General features: G+C 39.5%; 1 protein-coding gene across 1 annotated transcript in view; it reads right to left on the reverse strand.

Annotated features, from left to right (window-relative positions):
* Window positions 1-20,478, reverse strand: part of LOC122810271 — a 1,074,540-nt gene that overhangs the window by 204,749 nt on the left and 849,313 nt on the right. Inside the window, exon 4 of the mRNA XM_044081807.1 lies at window positions 4,000-4,213. Coding sequence (XP_043937742.1) covers window positions 4,000-4,213 — 214 coding nt within the window. The remainder of the gene's footprint in view (window positions 1-3,999; window positions 4,214-20,478) is intronic.

Raw genomic sequence — 20,478 nt, forward strand, 5'->3', positions numbered from 1 at the left:
GTGGGGGGGGGGGGGGGGATGTGCAACTCTCTCTCCCATATTTGTGAATATCAGGTCTAGGATATTTGTACCTCTAGTGTGAGTGATGACTAGCTGTTCCAGGGCATTTGCATTGCCAAAGTCTAGAAGTCTTTGAGCCTGCATGTTAGTGGTTGTGTATGTTTCCCAGTTAATAGAGGTGTAGTTGAAATCACCCATGAGTATGGTATTGAGCTCAGTGGTAAGTGATTAGAAATTCAGATATGATGTATGGGTTTCCTGGTTCATGGCGGGGGGGCCTGTGGCTAGCAAAGATATAGTAATAGATTTTTCCTACAGTTAGCTTGACATGGGGTAGCTCAAGCATGTCATATTATTTGACACGTCTTGAAGTGAGCTTATCCTTTATGTAGATAGATACACCTCTACCTTTTGGCCTTTCATGTGCAGTGGGTGATCAGAACATGTGAAAGGCATTATAGCCATGCACTGCCAGGGTGCTTTCCATAGCTTTGAACCATGTTTCAGTAACTGCACAGATGTCAGCATTCTCCAGAGTGAGGAGTGCTTCCAGGGAGTGTAGTTTCTTAAGACTCTTGGCATTGATCAGTAATACCTTTAGCTTATCCTGAGAAGATTTTGTCTAATTGGCAATGCTTTAAAAGGCACTGTAGGGCTGGATAATGTTTTAGCCAATATCCAAAAGCCTAGTGATGACAGATGAACACCCCTTTTGGAATGACACCAGTAGTCAAGCCAATTTTTAAAGTCAAGCATTTTCTGTTGGTTATTGTGGCATCATCCTTGGAGATGGCAGAATGCTGCTCAGTGATAGGCTCATACCTGCCTGTGATGCATATTCTGAGAGCTCAATCATTTCTCTCTTCGTATAGTCTGGGGAGGTATGTCTCAAGTTATTTACACCCACATGGACTATGACCAAGTTATACTGGTTCCTTTGCCTTCTACTGCCTTTACTGTTGTATATGTATGCTTAAAACAGTATACTTTGCCTTCCTGTGGCAGAAGAGTCACAGGTAAATATAGCTGGCTATCTGAGCATCTCTCACAGCAGTGTGTGTGTGTATGATGTTTATTGCCAGTCCATGATATAATTACAATTGTGTTTGCAGCTTATACGTGTGACAATTTGTTCCCACTGAGTCTGTCAGTCCATTATATAACTACAACTGTGTTTTGTTGCATGCGTGTGATAACTTTTCCTGTTATGTTGCTCATCTGTGCTTCAAATTGTGTGAGGCTGCATTCATCTTGGCCTGTATTTGCTCTTGCATCTGACATTGGATTGCTACTGCCTGACAGGTCTGCTTCTCAAGAGGAGGATAATGGGGCCCCTGCTGGAGGTGGACTGAAAAGGTATCTGGTGTTCTCCATTTTTGCTTCTCAGGAGGGAGGCGTCAAGGCTCATCTCTGAAAAATGAACTGGAGGATTCAACAGTAGTCTCCTAACATGAGTCATAGAAGTTGGGAATTGTCAAGGGGTACCTGCATCTGGACGTAATCCTTAGAACATGGAGCAATGTCTGTCATGAGTAGTAGAGTTGCTTATCCAGCAGACCTTGTCACACTGGGCCACTAGGGGAGCAACTAGCTCCTAACATGGGAGACACAGGTGAATGATGCTTGGCTTTGTTGCCTTCTAGGTCAGCCTGGCATTAACCCATGCCATGTCTCCTCCCTATCACCACCCTGCTGTTTTCCATCTCTTATGTCTCATTCTCCATTCCTTATTCATTGTCTAATGATCCCCATCACCATTGGTCTATCCTCTTTATGTATGTAAGTAGCCATCAACTGTACTCCACACCTTTTAAGTAAATACTGCCATATCTAATTGTGAATGTGTTCTCCATTTGTCTGTTTGCTTCTGTTATCTGCCCTTCTCCCTTTATCCCATCCATAGTCATCCCTTACTACCTTTCACACCTACCTTTCTTTTGTATTCCTTACAAAAGGGGAACCCCACCCCCCAAAAATATTTCCCATTCTGTGTTTCTCTGTGAATGCTGTTTTCCAATTTCCTTCTTTCCTACTTGTCCCATTTCCTCTCTGTTTATATGATAAACAAGGTTACCACTTTGATGTGTGCACTATCAATGATGTATCCTGCTATCTATTGTGCTGCCCTTCTGGACATGACATGCATCTAAGTGACACTACATTGTGAGAATCAGCATGCTACCTGGCTGCAAGCCTTACCTGTGATGTTCATCACATTGGTTAAATATGCTGCTACATGGCAGTCCAGAGTGGATTATTTAGTAATCACTACACCTCTTCTTATACTGTCCTTCACTTGGCTTGCCACTGCTATTCAATGCCTAATATGGGTTTGTATGCAGTGCTGTTTGGTACCTAATTAGCTGAGTGGCTCTTCACTCAGGTACCACTTCATAAATTAATGCTGCTTGCATGCAAATTGCTGGTCTATGAACCCCTGGCTCAGTGTCTTCAGATTACACAACTCCTGGCTTCAGTCTTGGACTTCGAAGTACTGTGGAACGTCACTAACCTGCCCACAGCAGACAGTTACAAACAACAGATGTAAATAAACATGTTTCTCTAACATACGTAATAACTGTTGCGCATTTATTTAGTTATTCATGTATTTGTAGAGCACTAATCCGCATGGACAGTTTTCAATCTTAGCCTGGGTAGGAAGAATAAAGAAAAAAAGAAACAAGCATTTCATAAAGAGAAGAGCATTAACATTTACAAGCAAAGTTAAATTAAATAGTTTAAAAATTAAACAAAACAATTTTACAAATTTGCATACTACTGAAACATGATGAGCATGAAGCAACTATTGTCAGCCCGAATGACAAGTGAAAAAAGTGAGTTCCTCGGTGATGTAAAGTCTGGTTGCTTGTCACCTCAGTAATATAAGCATCTCCGTGAGGGGAAAATGTGTTGTTTGTGGCTGGCATTGGTTTTCAAGAGAGTTGACAGTTATAAAATATGTTACTGTACATGCTCATTACTCCAAAAATAGGGAATGGATAGCACAACAGAACTTAAAAATTAAAAGTTTAGGCATGGCTTAATAGCTCATATACCTTCCAGAGAAAGGCATTATATAGGACTTACTCCATCTGGGCCTGTGCATTTTGAATCTTCTAGTGTCATCCTCAGGATCAAACCTGAACAAGTTCAAAGTCAATCCCTGTACTGTTCTATTCCCAGGAGGTATTACAGCTATCAATATACAATGAGTGTATTAAATATCCCCTATTCTAGATATCTGAAAATTTGTTACAGGAAGCTATTAGGTATAAAATAATGAATTACTCACTCAGATGTGTTTTACAGCTAACCAGATGCAGGAATCCATAAATAAATGAATAAATACATACAAACAAAAAAGTGAATAAGAATACGGTAGTGCTATATGAATAGCTTCTTTAAGTTTACAAGAATACAGAAAAGTATACACTTCTACAGCATAAAACAGTGCTTTGAAAGCAAAAGTAACAAAACAAGCAAATAAATTTATATGTATATATGTCTATTAGGCTGCGAAAAGGCAATAGTAGCATGCATACGACAACAGTATCTCTGATGTGTGCATACTCAGTGTACAGTTTCAAATGGGGAAATAAAATGTATATTTTACAAATGTAAATATGCATCTTTTAAATAAATACATTGTATAATCACAGTAAAACTTTCAGGAATGTGTGGTGGCATACCGTATTTTACTCTTGCTATAATGATTTACTTCCTTAGGCTTTGCCTTTAGGTTAAGTCATCAAGGCATAATTAAAATGCGGCGCACCACACACTACACAATACTAACATCAGCTTGACACAAGAATTGTTCCTTGGATGATCAAAGGGCAGTGAATGAAAGACTCCTACTACCTAGGCAAACAAAGCCCAGAATTGTGCGGCAAAGCTAGACATTCTCAAATGAGCTCAAGTTTTACCCAGCACTCAGTACTTGTCCCTATAATGCAAGGCATTATTTGTGATATGTATTGCAACACAGTTTCATCTCACCAGTGTCAAAATTCAGCACTCTCGCTGATTCTCCTTCTATAGCGACAACAATGTTATCTCCTTCGATGTAGGCTGCAGTGACCTTTCGATGGGAAAGCATAATTTCAAAGAGTCTTCGACTGCACTGCAGGTGATGTAAGGTCAAGTCATTCACTCTGGGCTCTATGTCAGTCTTGTAAGCATTGAAAGATTGGTGGAATATATTCTTCATAATCTAAAAAAAAAGGTAATTTGGAAAACTTATTTCAGCATACAAAAATCAGGTAAGCTCACAAATTATTATTTAAGCATTGTAAGTTCAGGTCTATAACTCTATTCTGCAGCTGACAGTTTTTGTTTTTATTCAAGGACACAGTGATTTATAGTCAATGTTGAAATAGCAACAAAAAAGTTAAATATTTAGTCTAGCAAAGAATTTCCCTAGTCAAGGTCTAGCACATGTTCAGCAGATCAAGAAAATGATGCCATGTGCTATACCAAAAACATTGCAAACAAATGTCAGAAAAATGATTTTACAGCACATGCTAACCAATGAGTTCCTTTCCACTGATTTATAAATATTACAATCTGCTTCTACAGATCAGTATCCGAGTTCACAGTAGCTATTCTAAAGGTAGATAGTGACAGTGAAAGAAAACCAGTATATATTACTGTCCTGTGTTTTATTTCTACTATGACTTGCATCTAAAAATCAAATGAAGTTATGGTCAGCAGCATGTAATCTAGGCAGTGCTATAAGGGGGGAAGAGTTGTGTAGACCAACTGCTTTAGGCATAAATTGTGGTGCTCAAGATCCTATAGACAAGAGAACATGGATGACAGACTGAGTGCCATGTCAGGGCTAGCCACTCAATGTTATAAAAACTGACTATAGGTAATTTGGCCACATTTGCTAATCCTGCAAAAAAACCCCAAAAACAAATGTGCATGGGTATCTGCAGGTGATAAGGGGGTTAATTACCCGGCCTACTCTGACCTATGCCAGGGACCCATGCTAATGGTGGGAGGGATCTATATGCCCTTATTGGCCAGTACATGTGTACACCATAAAGCCCAGCAGCCCCAGGACAATAACCTATCAGCTGACTGGTATCCAGTTGCCCAGCCTGGCTTACCTGGGATAAACTCTGCTGAGTGAAACCTGGAAGTAATACCACTTAACCTGCCAAACATGAACTAAGAATTGCTACTCTGAATATAGGTTCATTGACAGGACACAGCTTGGAAGTGGATAGCATGATGGTAAGGAGAATTCTGGACATCTTATGTATCCAGGAGATGTGTAAGAGCAGTGCAGCAAGGTCACTTGGTCTGGCATCCAGAGTCTGCTACTTAGGAGGAGGACAAACTAGAAATGGTGAGGGAATTATGGTGAGGGATATCTTCAGAATTAGTGATAGACTCATGGAAAGAAAGGGCAGTATTCATAATCTCTACTAATGCCCCACAGCAGGGTTGTGATGATAAGGAAGAGAGTGTATTCAGGCAGCAGTTGCAGGAACTATGAGATAAAGCAGAGTTTTCCTGCACATGTGCTTTATGGTTCATTTTGCCAATACTTCTCAACTACTTTTTTTTTACCTCAGCAGATCTGTTTGGGTGTCCTGCAGAGAATTACAGCGGCAGAAAGGAGAGACAGAGAGACTTAAATTGTTCAAAATAGCTGTATTCTGCCTTTTATTACCTGCCGCACCTTGTTGTGTTTTACTACTGTGTTAAACTATTTAACTGCATTTCTGCCAGTTTTGTACATTGCATTTTACCAGATCGTTTGTTTCAAATTGTATTTACTGTTATAGGCTACACATTCAAGTGCGCTAGCCTTTTAGAGCTTTGTTAGTGTATTTTGCTGTGCTTTTTTTTTTCTCCCCCCCCCTTCTGAAAAAAAAAAAAAAAAATAGCTACTACAAAAATCCTATCTGCCTCCTCATTTCCTACCTTTTCCTTAAACCAGTATAGTCCAGATCCCAGATTTGCCGATTTCTGGACTGTGTTTTTGTGTTGGGAGTGAACCAGACCTTGCAGAGATAGAGGGACGTCTTGCAGCTTATCAGTGGCAGTGGTAAGCTCTGAACAGCCTATATATCGCTAGGGGAGGGTTTCCAGCTCTAGTTTTGTTGTACTATTGGCCGTTTTGGGCTGCTTCTATCCCTTTCAACTTCCTGCTTTAAAAGCCATGTTTGCACTTCACCCAGCACAGATGAGCCATGGTTAAATCTATTACCAGAGCCACAAGGTCTGCTCTTCAAATTTTCCCTAAGATCTAGTCAGTCTCTCAAGTATCAGCACTCTAACTTGGCTCTTTGTATCCAGAAATAGCTCAGAGCTACTTGTAAGCACTATATCATCCTTAAATTGCTGCAGCACTCAACCTTCCTTGCCTAGTAAGCAGGAAAACAGTTCCAGTACAATAAGCTCTAATCAAGGCATGTCCAAGGGTCAGCTCCCGGTGTTTTCTCCTGTCCACCTGGTGAATCTGGGCATCTTGGGGCAATGTAGCAATTGCCTGATGTGCACAGACAACCCTCTCCTCCTACCACCTGACACTACAACCTGCGAGAGATGCACTTATATAGCCAAGCTGGAAGCCAAGCTCTCTCCAACCAAGACTGAACTAGTTAGTCAAGAGTAGAAGGTCAACACCCACACAACACCACACTCAACACATAGTCCCTCAAAACCTTTACCACCAATACCCACACATAGCAATGCCAAACACTCACCTACATACACGGAGGTTCTCAATGTAAATCTAAACAGGAAACAGAGTCCCCCAAAGCAGATACACAAACCACCACCACCCACCAACACAACCAAAGCAACACATAGCCCAAAACACCAGTGTGCCACCCAACAAAAGCCTATAAGGCAAACCAAAGTACCTAACACACTAGTCATAGGTGACTCTGTAGTCAGGCACACTGACATCTCACTCACCAAGCTGAATAAAGAGAAGATTAGAGTCAGCTGCTTGTCGGGTGCCAGGATTTGCCACATAACACATGCAGTCAGGTCACTCCACAACAGGTATGATTATGACTCTGTCATCATCCATGTTGGTATGAATGACCTGGGACGCACCTCTCTGGACTACATGAAATGAGACATGAAGAAGCTCTCAGATCTGGTAGCCAAGTCAGGCAAGATCCTAGCCCTGAGTAGCATCCTGCCCTAACCCAGAATGATACCACAGTAGAAGGACAAAATGATTGACTTCAACAATTGGCTAAGTTTCTGGTGTCATTCTAAGGGGATCCAGCACGTGTCTGCCTGGGACGACATGGTCGACAGACCACAATGCTTTGCCAGAGATGGTCTGCACCTGTCACCCCTGGAATTACGGATACTGGCTAAGGTTCTTGCCACCCCTATAGTGCCTTTTTTAGGCAAGGTTCAAATGCTAAATTCACCACCATAACAGGTACAAGCAAGCAAACTCTGAGGGTAATGCTACTCAATACTAGAAGTCTAAACCTCAAAATGCACTCACTTGAGGCAATCCTAAAAATGGAGAGCATCGACATCTGTGTAGTAACAGAGACCTGATTCAAGGCTCCAGAGAGCACCCCTGCATTACCAAGCTATAATTCATACCACACCTTTCAGCCATCTAACCTGGACCGAAGCACTAAAGGCGGAGGCGTATCAATATTCATCAAGGATATCCACACCCTCCAGGCTAGTTGCTCAACATAATGCATCTGAAATTATCCAAGTGCAACTATCACTGGGCAAGACTGCAATCCAGGTTGTAGCTTCTTACAGATCCCCCACCATGCCCCAGGATTCCCACTCTTCATTTCTTAAAATACTGGAAAATATTAAGGTATAACCCAATACCTTAATTATGGGTGATTTCAACTACCCCACCATCAACTGGGAAAGCTACTCGTGTACCAACTCATTTGCTCAATGTTTTTTGGAATTCATAAACTCCAATACATTGGATCAGCTCGTCCACACCTCCACCAGGGGCAGCAATATCCTGGACCTGGTCATTGCCAATATGGGTAACCGGTGTTCCACGCCAGAGGTCAACTCCTCATTGGTCAGATCCGACCACAAGCTAATCACCCTAGACATCCACATCCCACCTCCACCCCCCCATTAAGGAAATCACCATCAAAAACTACTCCAAAACCAACTTCATGCTACTTAAGACAGAAGTGGCAAACTTCATGACAGCCACCCAGATGGATAATAGAAGTACAACTGCTGAATCTTACACAAATGCACTGTATAAGCACATACACGAGTGCATGGATTGTGCCATCCCCAGCAGAACCAAGATGCTACCCTCCAAAAAAAGGAAGCCAATCTAGTGGTCACCTTCCATAAACAAACTCTACAACAAAAGGAAGAAGCTGTTGCAAAAAAGAGTAAAAACCCCAGATTGGAAGAACACCCTGGTCAGCCCCAGCAAGAAGCTGAGATCCCTCATAAAATCCTCCAAAGCTAGTTATGAAAATAAAATTGCCACTGATTCCAAAGACAACCACAAAGCGTTCTACAGCTATGTCAAGAATCTAAATGGCAACACTCAGATCTGCTCTGAGCTGCAGCACAATGGCACTAAATATACAGAACCAACCGATATTGCCAGCATCCCGGCAGATAGGTTCAATGCTACCTTTACCCCCCTCTCAGCCATCAAAGGGCCCATCTTAATACTGGAAGAATGTAAAGCCCCTGTAACCATGGATGAACAAGTAAAGACTGCCCTCTCCAAAGCCAAAAACACAGCATCCATGGGACCAGACGACATCCCAGGCTGCATACTGCACAAACTACAGAACGAACTGGCACCCCATCTAAGTGCCATGTACAATCATAGCCTCACCTCAGACTATGTGTCTACTGTATGGCGTACAGTGACAGTTATCCCACTGCACAAAGGGGGTGCTACCACAGACCCCAGTAACTACGTCCCATTAGCCTGATGAGCCTGGTCTGCAAGGCCATGGAATGTATCATCTTGGAGCTTATAAACAAAGACATAGGTAACCTCCAAACCCTGGCCCCGCTCAGTCTGGGTTTGTAAAATGTAGATCATGTCTACTAAACCTGATTGACTTCTTTGAAACAGTCACGAGAGCCGTAGATGAGGGCAAGGTAGTGCACACAGCCTATCTTGACCTTGCCAAGGCTTTTGACACCATCTCTCACTCTGGAATTATTGATAAACTCACTAAACTGGGCATAAACCCCTATGTCACAAAATGGGTGGCAAACTGGCTCACTGACAGAACCCACACAGTAAAAGTTGCCGACTCCAAGTCCGACTTCAGATCAGTGACAAGTGGAGTACCACAGGGTTCGGTCCTGGGTCCACTCCTGCTTGGCATCTACTTCTCTGAAGTGCAGGCCAACACAGAAGGTCTTTGGCTAACAAAATTGGCAAATGACTGCAAACTAGGATCTATAATAGAATCACCAAATGATACTGACATTCTACAAAAGGGCTTCACAGAGACAGATGCTTGGTGTCAAAGTCATGGCCTCAAGCTCAATGCTAAGAAGTGCATTGTCATCCCCTATGGGAAAAACTCGGTACCTATGAACTACCACATAAGCGGTAGCTCACTAAACACTGAATGTGTGATAAGACACCTCGGGACACAGGTGAATAGTAGTCTCTCCTTTGATAACCACATCAGTACAGTAGTCAGGAAATCATTCTATGTGGCACACCTAATCACAAAAGGGTTCTCCTCTAGAAAAAAGGAGGTCATTGTTCCTCTCTACTCATCCCTCATTAGACCAGTCATAGAGTACAATGCCCCATTTGGCATGCATCTCACAAGACAGCTACAACAACTGGAGAGGCCACAGAAATACCTCACTAAGAGGATTACTGCCCTCAAACAGATGCCATACGCAGACCATCTCAAAAAACTCCAGCTCTACTCCATCGCATATCACCTACTCGGAGGCAATCTCTGCCTAACACACAAAGCTATGTCAAACCCAGAGCTGTTGGACATGCTACACTTAAAGAAATACCAATCTCTCTGTACTACACACTCCATGGACCTAAACCTTGTCACCACAATAAACAGAACATGCTGGAGAGCTAGATTCCTGTCCCAGAGACTCCCTATACTCTGGAACAAACTCCCCATTCCTGTCAAACAAAGCTCCTCATTGGCCCTCTAAGAAAAACCTTGACCGCTGGATGAGAAATAGAAAATTCACCCCAGGGATCACTTCTGCAGCACTGCTTGATAGGAGCACAGGAAAATCATTTTCTTGAGTGGCGAAAGCCAGGGAACCTTTTCAGCTAGGCTTATATAGGCCCCAGGGCCGATAGCCTAGTACTTATGTATGAATCTATGAATTTCAGCGATGTACTGTTGGCACAATCTCTAATGCAAAAGTCTTACAATATTACAGTGCCTTTTCTGGGTGTAGATCTGCACACTGAGTGTACCACACCCAAGAATGAGATGTGCAATTGTTTCCACATTTGCTTTACAAAACTTTTTAAACAGATTTTGTAAACCAACATGTACGTAAGCTCAGTATATTGGTGGTCATTATTAGCCTTTTGTCTTTTGTTTAAATTCACCTCTGTGTAACCATTCCTATATCAAATCCTGGTCAACATGTGGATGTTCTATGAGTTTTCTACACTAGACAATACATTTGTGGACTTTCATTTTCTTCTGATCCTTTTCTTTATATTCTTTCTTATATTTTTTGGCACTTTCAGTTGCAGTCTGATTCATGTCTGCTGGTGGTTTTATTTACATTCTCATTCCATTCCAAAATGTTTTTGCTAAAGTAAGCAAATATATGATCTTTAACTTCTTTTCTTTATGGTTTAGAACTTTTACTATACTGGATTCTGATAAGTTCAGCAAATACGTATGCAGTCTGATGACAACAGAGCTATACATACAGTCAATTTTGAGGAGGCTCATAAGTCCTTTCACATAATGTTGGCATCCACTGTTTATTAGGTTTACCTTTGAAACATTGAAATGCAACTTGTCGAAAGACAGCTGCACGGAAGTATGTTTTCAAATTCACGGTAAGCTGAAAAAAATGCATCGAATGTGCAATGAGCAAATGTACATTGACATTCACTTATTACAGATTCGGCATTGTGGGTGTGGAGTGCACTATAGTGGGGATCGGGAAATTGATCCTTTCCCCACTGTAGTGCAACCTCAGAGTTAGAATATTAAAGTGGGGGGGTGGGGGTGCAGGGGGGCTTGCTACCCTGCATTACAGTGTGTGTGTTCAACATCTGAGTTCGAAACTGATGCAAATCTGTTTTTCGATTTGCTGAGTTTCGACATTCATAGACGTTCGACAGTCCGGATCTGACTTTACGGTTCGCCCAAGTGGCTGTTCGTAAAGCCAGCATTTCAATGTTTCAAAGATAAACCGTTTATTACATATCATTTAATAAGCATAAAACATTTTTCTTCTTTTCTTGACCAAATGATTAAACGCTTTTTGGGGGCCAGTCACTCGCACCGAAGCTGTAAGCTAGAACAGGAAGAACAAATTGATTTATAACCTGGAGTTTATTCCTAGATGGCAAGGCAGTTTTCAGTATTAGCTTTAGTCTTCTGAAATATTCCATACTAAATTTTATTCTCATGTGCTCATGTATTACGGACAACCCTTCATCTATTCCCAAATAATTATATGCTTCCTTCTGCTCAAGTATTTTTATATCACATTCATATTCAAGGTTGATACTCTATTGGTGCTGAAAATTTCCTTTTATAAATATTGCTTTTTCACATTTGACAAGGCCAAATTTCTTTCGTATAAAATCTGAATAAGTTTTAACCATTTGTAGTTGTGTTTTCTGATCCTTATCTGATGAGAGATGTCTTTGAACAATGTTTGTTTCTGGAAGTTAAGCTGCAACCATATCCTAGTCTAATAAGTAAACAGCTTAATGGGTTAAGGCAAGACAAAACAGCAGTGGGGACAAGGAATCAGCTTTGAATTTCCCCATTTGAATTATCTCAGGGGTAAAAATTTGCCGTTTATCATGACACACTTGCAGCGTGGTTTGCCACTGTTTCATGGTCACAGTAATGTAATGGTAGGGTATATGTTAAACATCTGTAAGCATTCCATTATACATGAATGTGAGATACTGCCGAATGCTTTTCTGTAATCTATTCATGCTTTAATTAGATTCTTCCCCTTTTAACAGCTTTCTGTTATGGCTTTGTTTAACAATATATGATTCAAAAAAGGTGTTTAAAAAATAGATGATCCTTTTTTCTAACAATAGATGATTCCATAAATGTGTTAAAAAAACTATAGATGATCCATTTTTTCCTTATAACTTTCTTTTATCATCTTTTTTCTGTTGCCATGATTGACTTTTTTTCTAGATGGCTATAAACTAGCAATCTCTGTATAAATTTCTCACTGTTATCACTGTATTTGAAGTTGAACTATTAAACAATGATTATGTTGCCTCATTAATGTAATTATTTTGCTATAAATTAACTGCATATCAAAGAAATATACCATCCTTGCTTATTGTGTTTGCTAAGTGGCCTGGGTTGTGGCTGAAAGCAGCTCATTCCCTCAGTTAACAAATGTTAAACAATGAAAAGACAAACAGGACCAGGATACAATCCACCACAAGTTTATTTAGTAATTTATTAATTTTATTTTCGTTTCAGTAAATGAGAAACTTCTTCAAAATACACCCCGATTACACTACCCAGCCTTTTTATATACTCCATTCAACATTAATTAATTCATTATGTCCCTAATTAACCCTTAAAAAGACAATCAGTAAAAGACTGAAAATGCAATGAATATTTCTAGTCTTCCGTTCCATGCAGTTTTACAAACATAAGATTACAAGACATTGAAACCCTTATAAAAATGTTATTAGATAATATTAAAATATTGAATTAAATGTATATTTTACATCACTGTTCGTGTCATAAAAATTTCAGCTTTAAGTCTAAGAATAGAGCTAATGGATATGGAGCTATTTAATCCAGGATGTGTACCTGCATTTGTTTGAAGATGCCATTTTAATTCCTTGTATTCTTAAGTAGTCATTCAGTGGTCCCCCTATGCCCCCCAAGGTTACTTGGTCAGTAATAATAAACTTGAAACCATGCCCTTCATTATTAGAAACATGTGTAGCTAAGACATTTTTGTTGTCTTTATTTTGAATGTCTCGATGATGCTGATATACTCTAGTTCTAATAGCACTGACAGTTTTTCCTGTGTAGAAACATGAACATTCTGTGCAAAGAGCTAGACAAACCACTGCTTTACTATTACAGTTAAACTTCCTGTATAGAGTGTATCTACCAATGTTAGGGATATAGATAGTATCTGTTTCCAACATATGTTTGCACTGGAAGCAATCTCCTCATCTAGACATGCTTCCTTTTATCCTGTGTTATTACCTCTTTCTATCAAGGTTTCCTTTGGAATTTTTGTGGGCAAGCAGCCTTTGGTGGATTATCTACAGTTCTTTTTGGTATGGCTTTGCTGGTGTGTCTGAAGACTCCACAAATTATGGCAGAACAGCGGGATGTTGGAGTGGAACTGGGTCACAGTTCTCATGGTTTATCTACAATCTGGAAAGAGAGAGTAAGAAGAAATGTGACAACTACAAGTAATCCTTTACTTGCTTTGGATTTACATATACTGTCTGATAAACGTGTGGTGGGTGATTCTGCTCAAAAAGAATGAGTGGTCTTTACTGACTTAGTAAATACCTCGCATAATAAATTAATGAAATTAAAGCATCTACAGTGGCAGAGACATCATTTGGAAGCCTGTTTGCAGTTTGGCATAGTTCCTAGAGGCCTTTGTGTACTGTGCATGCCTTCAGAGGGTGAGTACTATCCAAAATTTTTAGCCAAGTAGCAGCGTTTAAATTTACAGACTAGTTTCTCATATATGTGTTTATTGGTAGACTTTCATGCTCCACAAGAGAATATTTTGGTGAAAGAAATTGAGACTTTACAAAAAGATTTAGAGCTGGATTATGTTGGCGATGTTTACATGAATAAACTGGAAGAGATGTATTGTTTGGTATCTACCTTAGACATGAAATTGCACAAACAAAAACTAAGAAACTGATGAGAGACCATCATGATTTTAAACAGGGCAACATTTTTCTGTGGCCTAAAGAGAAACCAGTCCAAGCTGAAGCATTTACTTCTCCAGTAAAAAAAAAAAAAAAAAAAAAATCACTGAAAACACCTACGCACCAGGGGAGGCACCTTCATTCTCGTGTACACAGTCGTAATGTTTCCAAGACTACTAGAGAGGAGTTGAGCAGTACACAGGTCAGGTCCACTGCTCAGTGTCCAACTGCAGCACCAGTTGAGATGACACGAAGCTGGATGGATGACCCTGCTTCTGGGGAGGAGACCGACATGGCAACCTTCAAATTGATTAATCGACCAAGACAGGAATCAACTGCTGATAACATGGGAGGACAACCTTTGACTTCCAGCATGGAAAATGAGTTGGCACTGCTAGGAGCATGGCTGAAAGTTTTTGAGATGGGAAAGGGTACTTTTCCGTCACTGCCTGTACCAGTCAATAAGAAGGGCGAGTGGAGACAGAGCCATTTGAATCAGAGAGAGGCAAAGAAGCGGTGAATATACACTTGACTGATGATACTAACTGTATTGTTTATAATATATCTGACTACTTTTTGTCTGCAGATGAACAATATGTTCTTAACAAAGGCTTAACATCAGTACAGAGTACAGGAACTGTATATTCTCAGGTTATTCTTGACTTGATATTATATGGTAGGAATGTGTCACTTAAAAATTTATATGGTAATTCAAACCTGCCACAGAACAAGGAGTTGAGACAGTCCAGCACTTCACCTATTAACTCTACTGTTAACACTTTTTGAGATGGTGTGAATCAGATATAAAGCATTACCTAGAAGATAAGGGCAACAGCAAGTTTTTTAATCTGTCCATTTCACAGAGGCAAGCATTGAATTCATTAAAAAATAATGCAGATATTGTGATAAAACCAGCTGATAAGGGGGGAGCTGTAGTAGTAATGAATAAGAGTTTTTATAAGAGAAAAGTTTTACAACCGCTACAGGATGAACACACTTTTACATGTATATCCCCTATAATGGTTAGTCACACAGCTGACAAGGTAAAGAAAAGGTTTACAGAATTAAAACAACTGGGGCTAAAATCAGCGGACTTGCATACATTTTTATGGATAGAACATCCAATGGTGCCTACATTCAAGGCATTACCCAAGATACATAAAGATCTGGTTGACCCCCCACTGAGACCTATTGTCTCAGGTAGGGGTTGGGTCACAGAGAAATGTATCCATTTGGACAGAATGTACATAGAAAAAAGTTTTAAATAAATTTCCCAGTATCCAAATTGACATATATAGGTTTTAAAGTGCCTACTATATTGGTTTCAATTTTAAATTATATTTATTCATTAATATGTTCGCCTCACAGCAAGAGGCTCTCCCGTTCGATTCTCGGCTGGAGCGCCTTCTGTGTGGAGTGTGCATATCCTCCCTGCGGTTGAGTGATGTTCGAAAGACACGCATGACTGGGCGTGCCTTCGTTGAAGGTTGGGCTGGCACCTTGGCACTGTAAAATTCTACTGCCAATAATTAGCGGACCGGAGTTCCACTGTGGCGACCCCTAACCGGGAAAAGTCAAAAGAAAAAGAGGAAAAACAATAATATTTATTCATTAATATTTATGAGTATTCATGAGTTATTTTATTGAATCATTTTATTGAATGTTTTTTATTGGTCAATCTGTTCACTAGCAAGATATTTAACCTGTCAATTTACCTTAGAATCACATCTGATGAAGTGTTTGAAACGAAAACACTGTATTTTAAGTGTCTGCGTTTATGTGTTCACTTTGTGTTTTGTGCACATATTAAATTGGTTTTAAAAGGCTTCCGGTCTATTGGTACCTTGGATTTGGTTATTGGTCTCATTTTGGTACCTTGAGGCTGTTTTTTCTTGTTTTTTAAATTTCCCAGTATACTAAGGGATACAGGACACTTCTTAACATTGCTGCATAAGTGTATTATATGGAATGAAGGACGGAATTATATTATGGTTACACTAGATGTAAATAATTTGTTTACTGTCATTAGCAATACCTATGGCATATCAACCATAGAACACATACTATCGCAAGTAACTAACTTTGATCTTGATAACATTAGGCTTATAAGTGAGCTGCTTAAAATAGTGTGTTAGAAAAATAACATATTTATTTGTCGAGATGCATATTATCTTCCAGAAGCAGGGGGTGGCTATGGGCACGCCCTGTGCTAACACTTACGCAAACTTAGTGTTGGCTTACTGGGAGAACAAAGTTATATATGGAGGACAACATCCATGGAAGGACAAGTTAATGTTCTATGAGCATTTTGTGGATAACTTTTTTTTGTTATTGGGGGGGGTCGTGGATTTACAAAAATTTGTTGAATATTTGGAATCTGCGACCACTTTCCTTGGATTCACCATGCAGTATTCCAGTAGAGTTTTGGATTTTTGGGTGTAAAATTGCTGAGGGATGAGAATGGAGTTTTGAACACAACCTTATTCAGAAAAAAACTGTTGGAAAAATAGCATGCTATCTTATGACAGCATGCATCCAATATATACATTCAATGGTATAACAAGATGGCAGGTTGATAGAATTTCACGTATATGTACGCAGGTTACACATTTTGAACAAGAAATAGACAAGTTAGAGAGTAACCCCTGTCAAAGGGGATACAATGAAAATAGAGTTAAAGATGCTATTACTAAGAGTAATAGGTCTAGGCCTTGGTTCTCCCATAGACAAGAGGATGGAACACCTGTTCAGTCTAGAACCTCACAAATGGATAATGTGAACCTAATGTTAACATATAGTAATAACATAGGGGGGAATATGTGATATAATAAAACAGAATTGGAATGTTTTGCTGACAGATGAAAAAATAGCCAAGGTAGTGGGAGAAAAAACAGTTTTTGGCTTTAGAAGAAATAAAAATCTGAAGGATTTATTATGTCATGAAGGGAAGACAGAAAACAAGTAGAAACAATTTTACACAATGTGCAGGCACACGAAAGTGCAGACATTGCAAAGCATGCAAGTACATTGTGGAGGCAGAATCCTATGTACACCCTGTATCAGGAAAACAATATTGTTTTGATTTGTATACAGATTGTAGAACAAAGGATGTTGTTTACCTGGCTGGCTGTCAGGACTGCAGCTCATTCTATGTAAGAAAAGCTAACTGCATGCTGAAAAAAAGAATTTTGAATCATTTGTCCTCTGTAAGACTAAAACTTGAACATAATGCACTTTTCCAGCACATTTCTAAGTATGAAAACCATAAGTTTAAATTTATGGTTATACAATGTGTAAATAAAAACAAAAGGGGAGGTGATTTGATTAATGAGACAGAGTTGAATGAAACTAAATGGATCATTGAGCTAGCAGCATACAAAACCACAGGTTTAAATGGGGTTATACTTTTAAGACCTCCACTAAGGAAAAGGAGGGTGCGGTACTGAATGTTAACTGAAGAGCTATATAAAAACTGCAGTTTCATTTGAGTTGTGTATCTGAAGGAGGGCTTGGTCTTGAAAGTGCTTATTCCTATGTTTTTAATTGTGTTTTAAAATAAAAGTTTTGAAGCTGTTCAGCGTGGTGGCCAGTACCTGCTTTTTATTTTTCCTTTGGAATTTTTGTGGGCAGGCAGCCTTTGGTGGTGTACCCCTAACACCAGTGAGGGATGTGCACATTGGGAGGATAACAAGTACACACACAGTAAAGTACAATTTCCCTTAAGAGCACACAGAGATCACAGTCAGTCTGGGGCTGGTTTCTCCCTCTCTCTCCAGATCCCCAATAAGACTGCCCCTACTGGCACATCTCTAGGGTTAAGATCTCAGCCGAGTGGTCAAGCCAAAACCTCCAGCACCCACTCTGTCCAACCAGTGTTTCGTGTCCCTGCCCAAGTAGCTGACACACACACACTTTGAGATTTGATTGGTATACAAACACACAGACACTCCTGGGGAAGGCTGGCACAGGTTCTGTAGGTATGCCCCCTTCTGCCCAGACTATATGGTAGCACCAACTGCCATCAACCACCCTTATCAGCTACTATAAAGGCCCTTAACAAAGGGTATCCAATTCTACTGTGCAATGTTACTGTTATCCAATTGGTAAGTGTGACTGAAACCTTTAGGCTATTTAGGAGTGGCTTGTACAGGATCACCAAATACATGCAAGTGCTCCAAGAGTTTATATATATTTCTACACAAAGCCAGTCACAATTAATAGGTTTAAATATATTTAATAATAAATAACAAAAACACAAGACAATGCTTAGTAACTCAATACAGTGACATCAGAGTTAACAATTCACATGAAATACTTTAAAATAACATCAGGACAGTCTCTCATAAAAACAGAAAACATCTAAGCTAATCTTATTGTATTCCTATATCTTAAGAGAAATCACTGTACCTAAATAAATTACTTACAGAACAAGACAAAGTGCTGTTGATGTTATCAGATACAGAACAAAATACAAAATGCACTCTCTTTCTCTCTGAGACCGTTCTTAAACTGATAATACACATTACTGCTTAACCATTTCAGATTACATAATTCTTGTCACCTCTGCTTAAGTTCCCCAGGCTAGGAGGAACTTAAAATTTAACAAGTTTATGATAAGAATACTTCTCTCTCAGAAGATGACAAATTCTCTCTTTGAAGCTTGCCCGAAGGTGGATGTTGTAAAACAATTACCTTGGAAACCTGTAATTACCTCTGTTTCCAGACAACAGAAAGAAACCTCAGCTGCAGACATTGTCTCCTAGCTGAGATAACACACAGTCATAAAATTCTTTACTTTTTTTCTCAGAGTTTGCAAGTTAACTCTTATGTCCCAATTTCGACCATGAAAACATACATTTGCATTGGCATATAGTTTATACACATTTCTGCTGTTTTCCAGCAGGGTGCATTGTTGTTACATTTTTGAAGCTCAGCACATAACACAGTTTTCTTATATTTGTAAAACAAGCCTGTGGATCATATTAATATTTACGACGCAGAATTATTTACAAAAGTCTATCTTGCTGGACTGGCAGCATTCACATAAACTTTGAAAGCTGATAGAACAACAGGTTTTGGATTAGCACACATATTTTAAAGGATATAAAATCTGAATCTAAATGTCTGCCCCTACTTGATGAATTCAGTCCTCGATTTTCCACTAAACCACAAACTTCATGGGGAGCAGACTAAGCATATCATGCAAAATCTTTACATTCTGCAAAGTTCTGGACAGTTACAAGGTATGCATCCTAGTTATAGGTGGCTATTTAAAAAAAAAAGTCTGTGTGCTATATCTGTCAGGGCCCTGGATATTCTCTGGTGGTCCTGTCATTCCCACCATTTTGAAAACTTGTAAACATGGAGTCTAATTTCAAATTGAAATAATGTGCATCTCACAAAGGGGCAATGTGATTACAGCTAGTGTCATACTTGGTTTCTGGGGCAAGGAGATATACATGTAAATTCTTTTTTTTTCTTTTTGTCTGCTTCTTTCTACCTAACCAAATGCTAGTACCTGTATGGTGTGGTCAGTAAATTAGTGTTGAAACAATGACATTCTGATGGGGAATAATTCTGGCACACATGCACATACACACATGCACACTTACATATTTATATATAAGCAGCTGTGTTTGTGTCCAGTGCCATTCTTCTTTCATTATGGAATTGACGATTTGATGCTGATTTGATAACTGTTAAAAGAAAATTTTGGAACGAATGAATGAATAAATAAAGTCTGGATATGATCATTAAAGCTTTATATTTATTTTGAAATGTTTTACATCGAGGTAAAGATTTGCTAAATCATCTACCCTGATCATCACAGCAGTGGAGTTAAACTAGTACAAAAACTGTTCAATGTTTTCACTTGGTTTGGCAAGTTGTGGTTACTCAGAAGACCATTTCTTCAAAATGTCATTATCTACTTTGAGATTGTGGGACATTAGTGTTGTTCGTATTAAGTAAGGAGGTGTAGGGGAGGTGTGGTCAAATTATTTTTTTTCATTTTCACAGAAATAGCCTTCCCCAAACATGACTGATTCACCTAGAGCCAATTTTTATACTATCGAGTGGCTATCTCTGACAGCATATAGTCTATGATCTGTGTTGTCCTATCTTGAGGATACTGCACACCACAGTTAATTCCCAAAGCAGTCGGTATATACAACTCTTCCCCATTATAGGCACCATCTAGAGTCTCTGCTGCTACCCCCAAACTCCATTTGGAACCTGGGAGTAACCCCTCAGAGACATTGGGAGAACATGTAAACTCCATACAGGCAATTGGTCAGTCAGTCAGAATTGAACCTTGTGAATGTAAGGTGAAGACCTTAACCATTATGCCAAATGGTTAGAATAATCAGAAGGAATTTAGA

The sequence above is a fragment of the Protopterus annectens genome, chromosome 8.part1, assembly GCF_019279795.1.
Source record: "Protopterus annectens isolate FY-2018-M chromosome 8.part1, PAN1.0, whole genome shotgun sequence".
Lineage (NCBI taxonomy): Eukaryota > Metazoa > Chordata > Ceratodontiformes > Protopteridae > Protopterus > Protopterus annectens.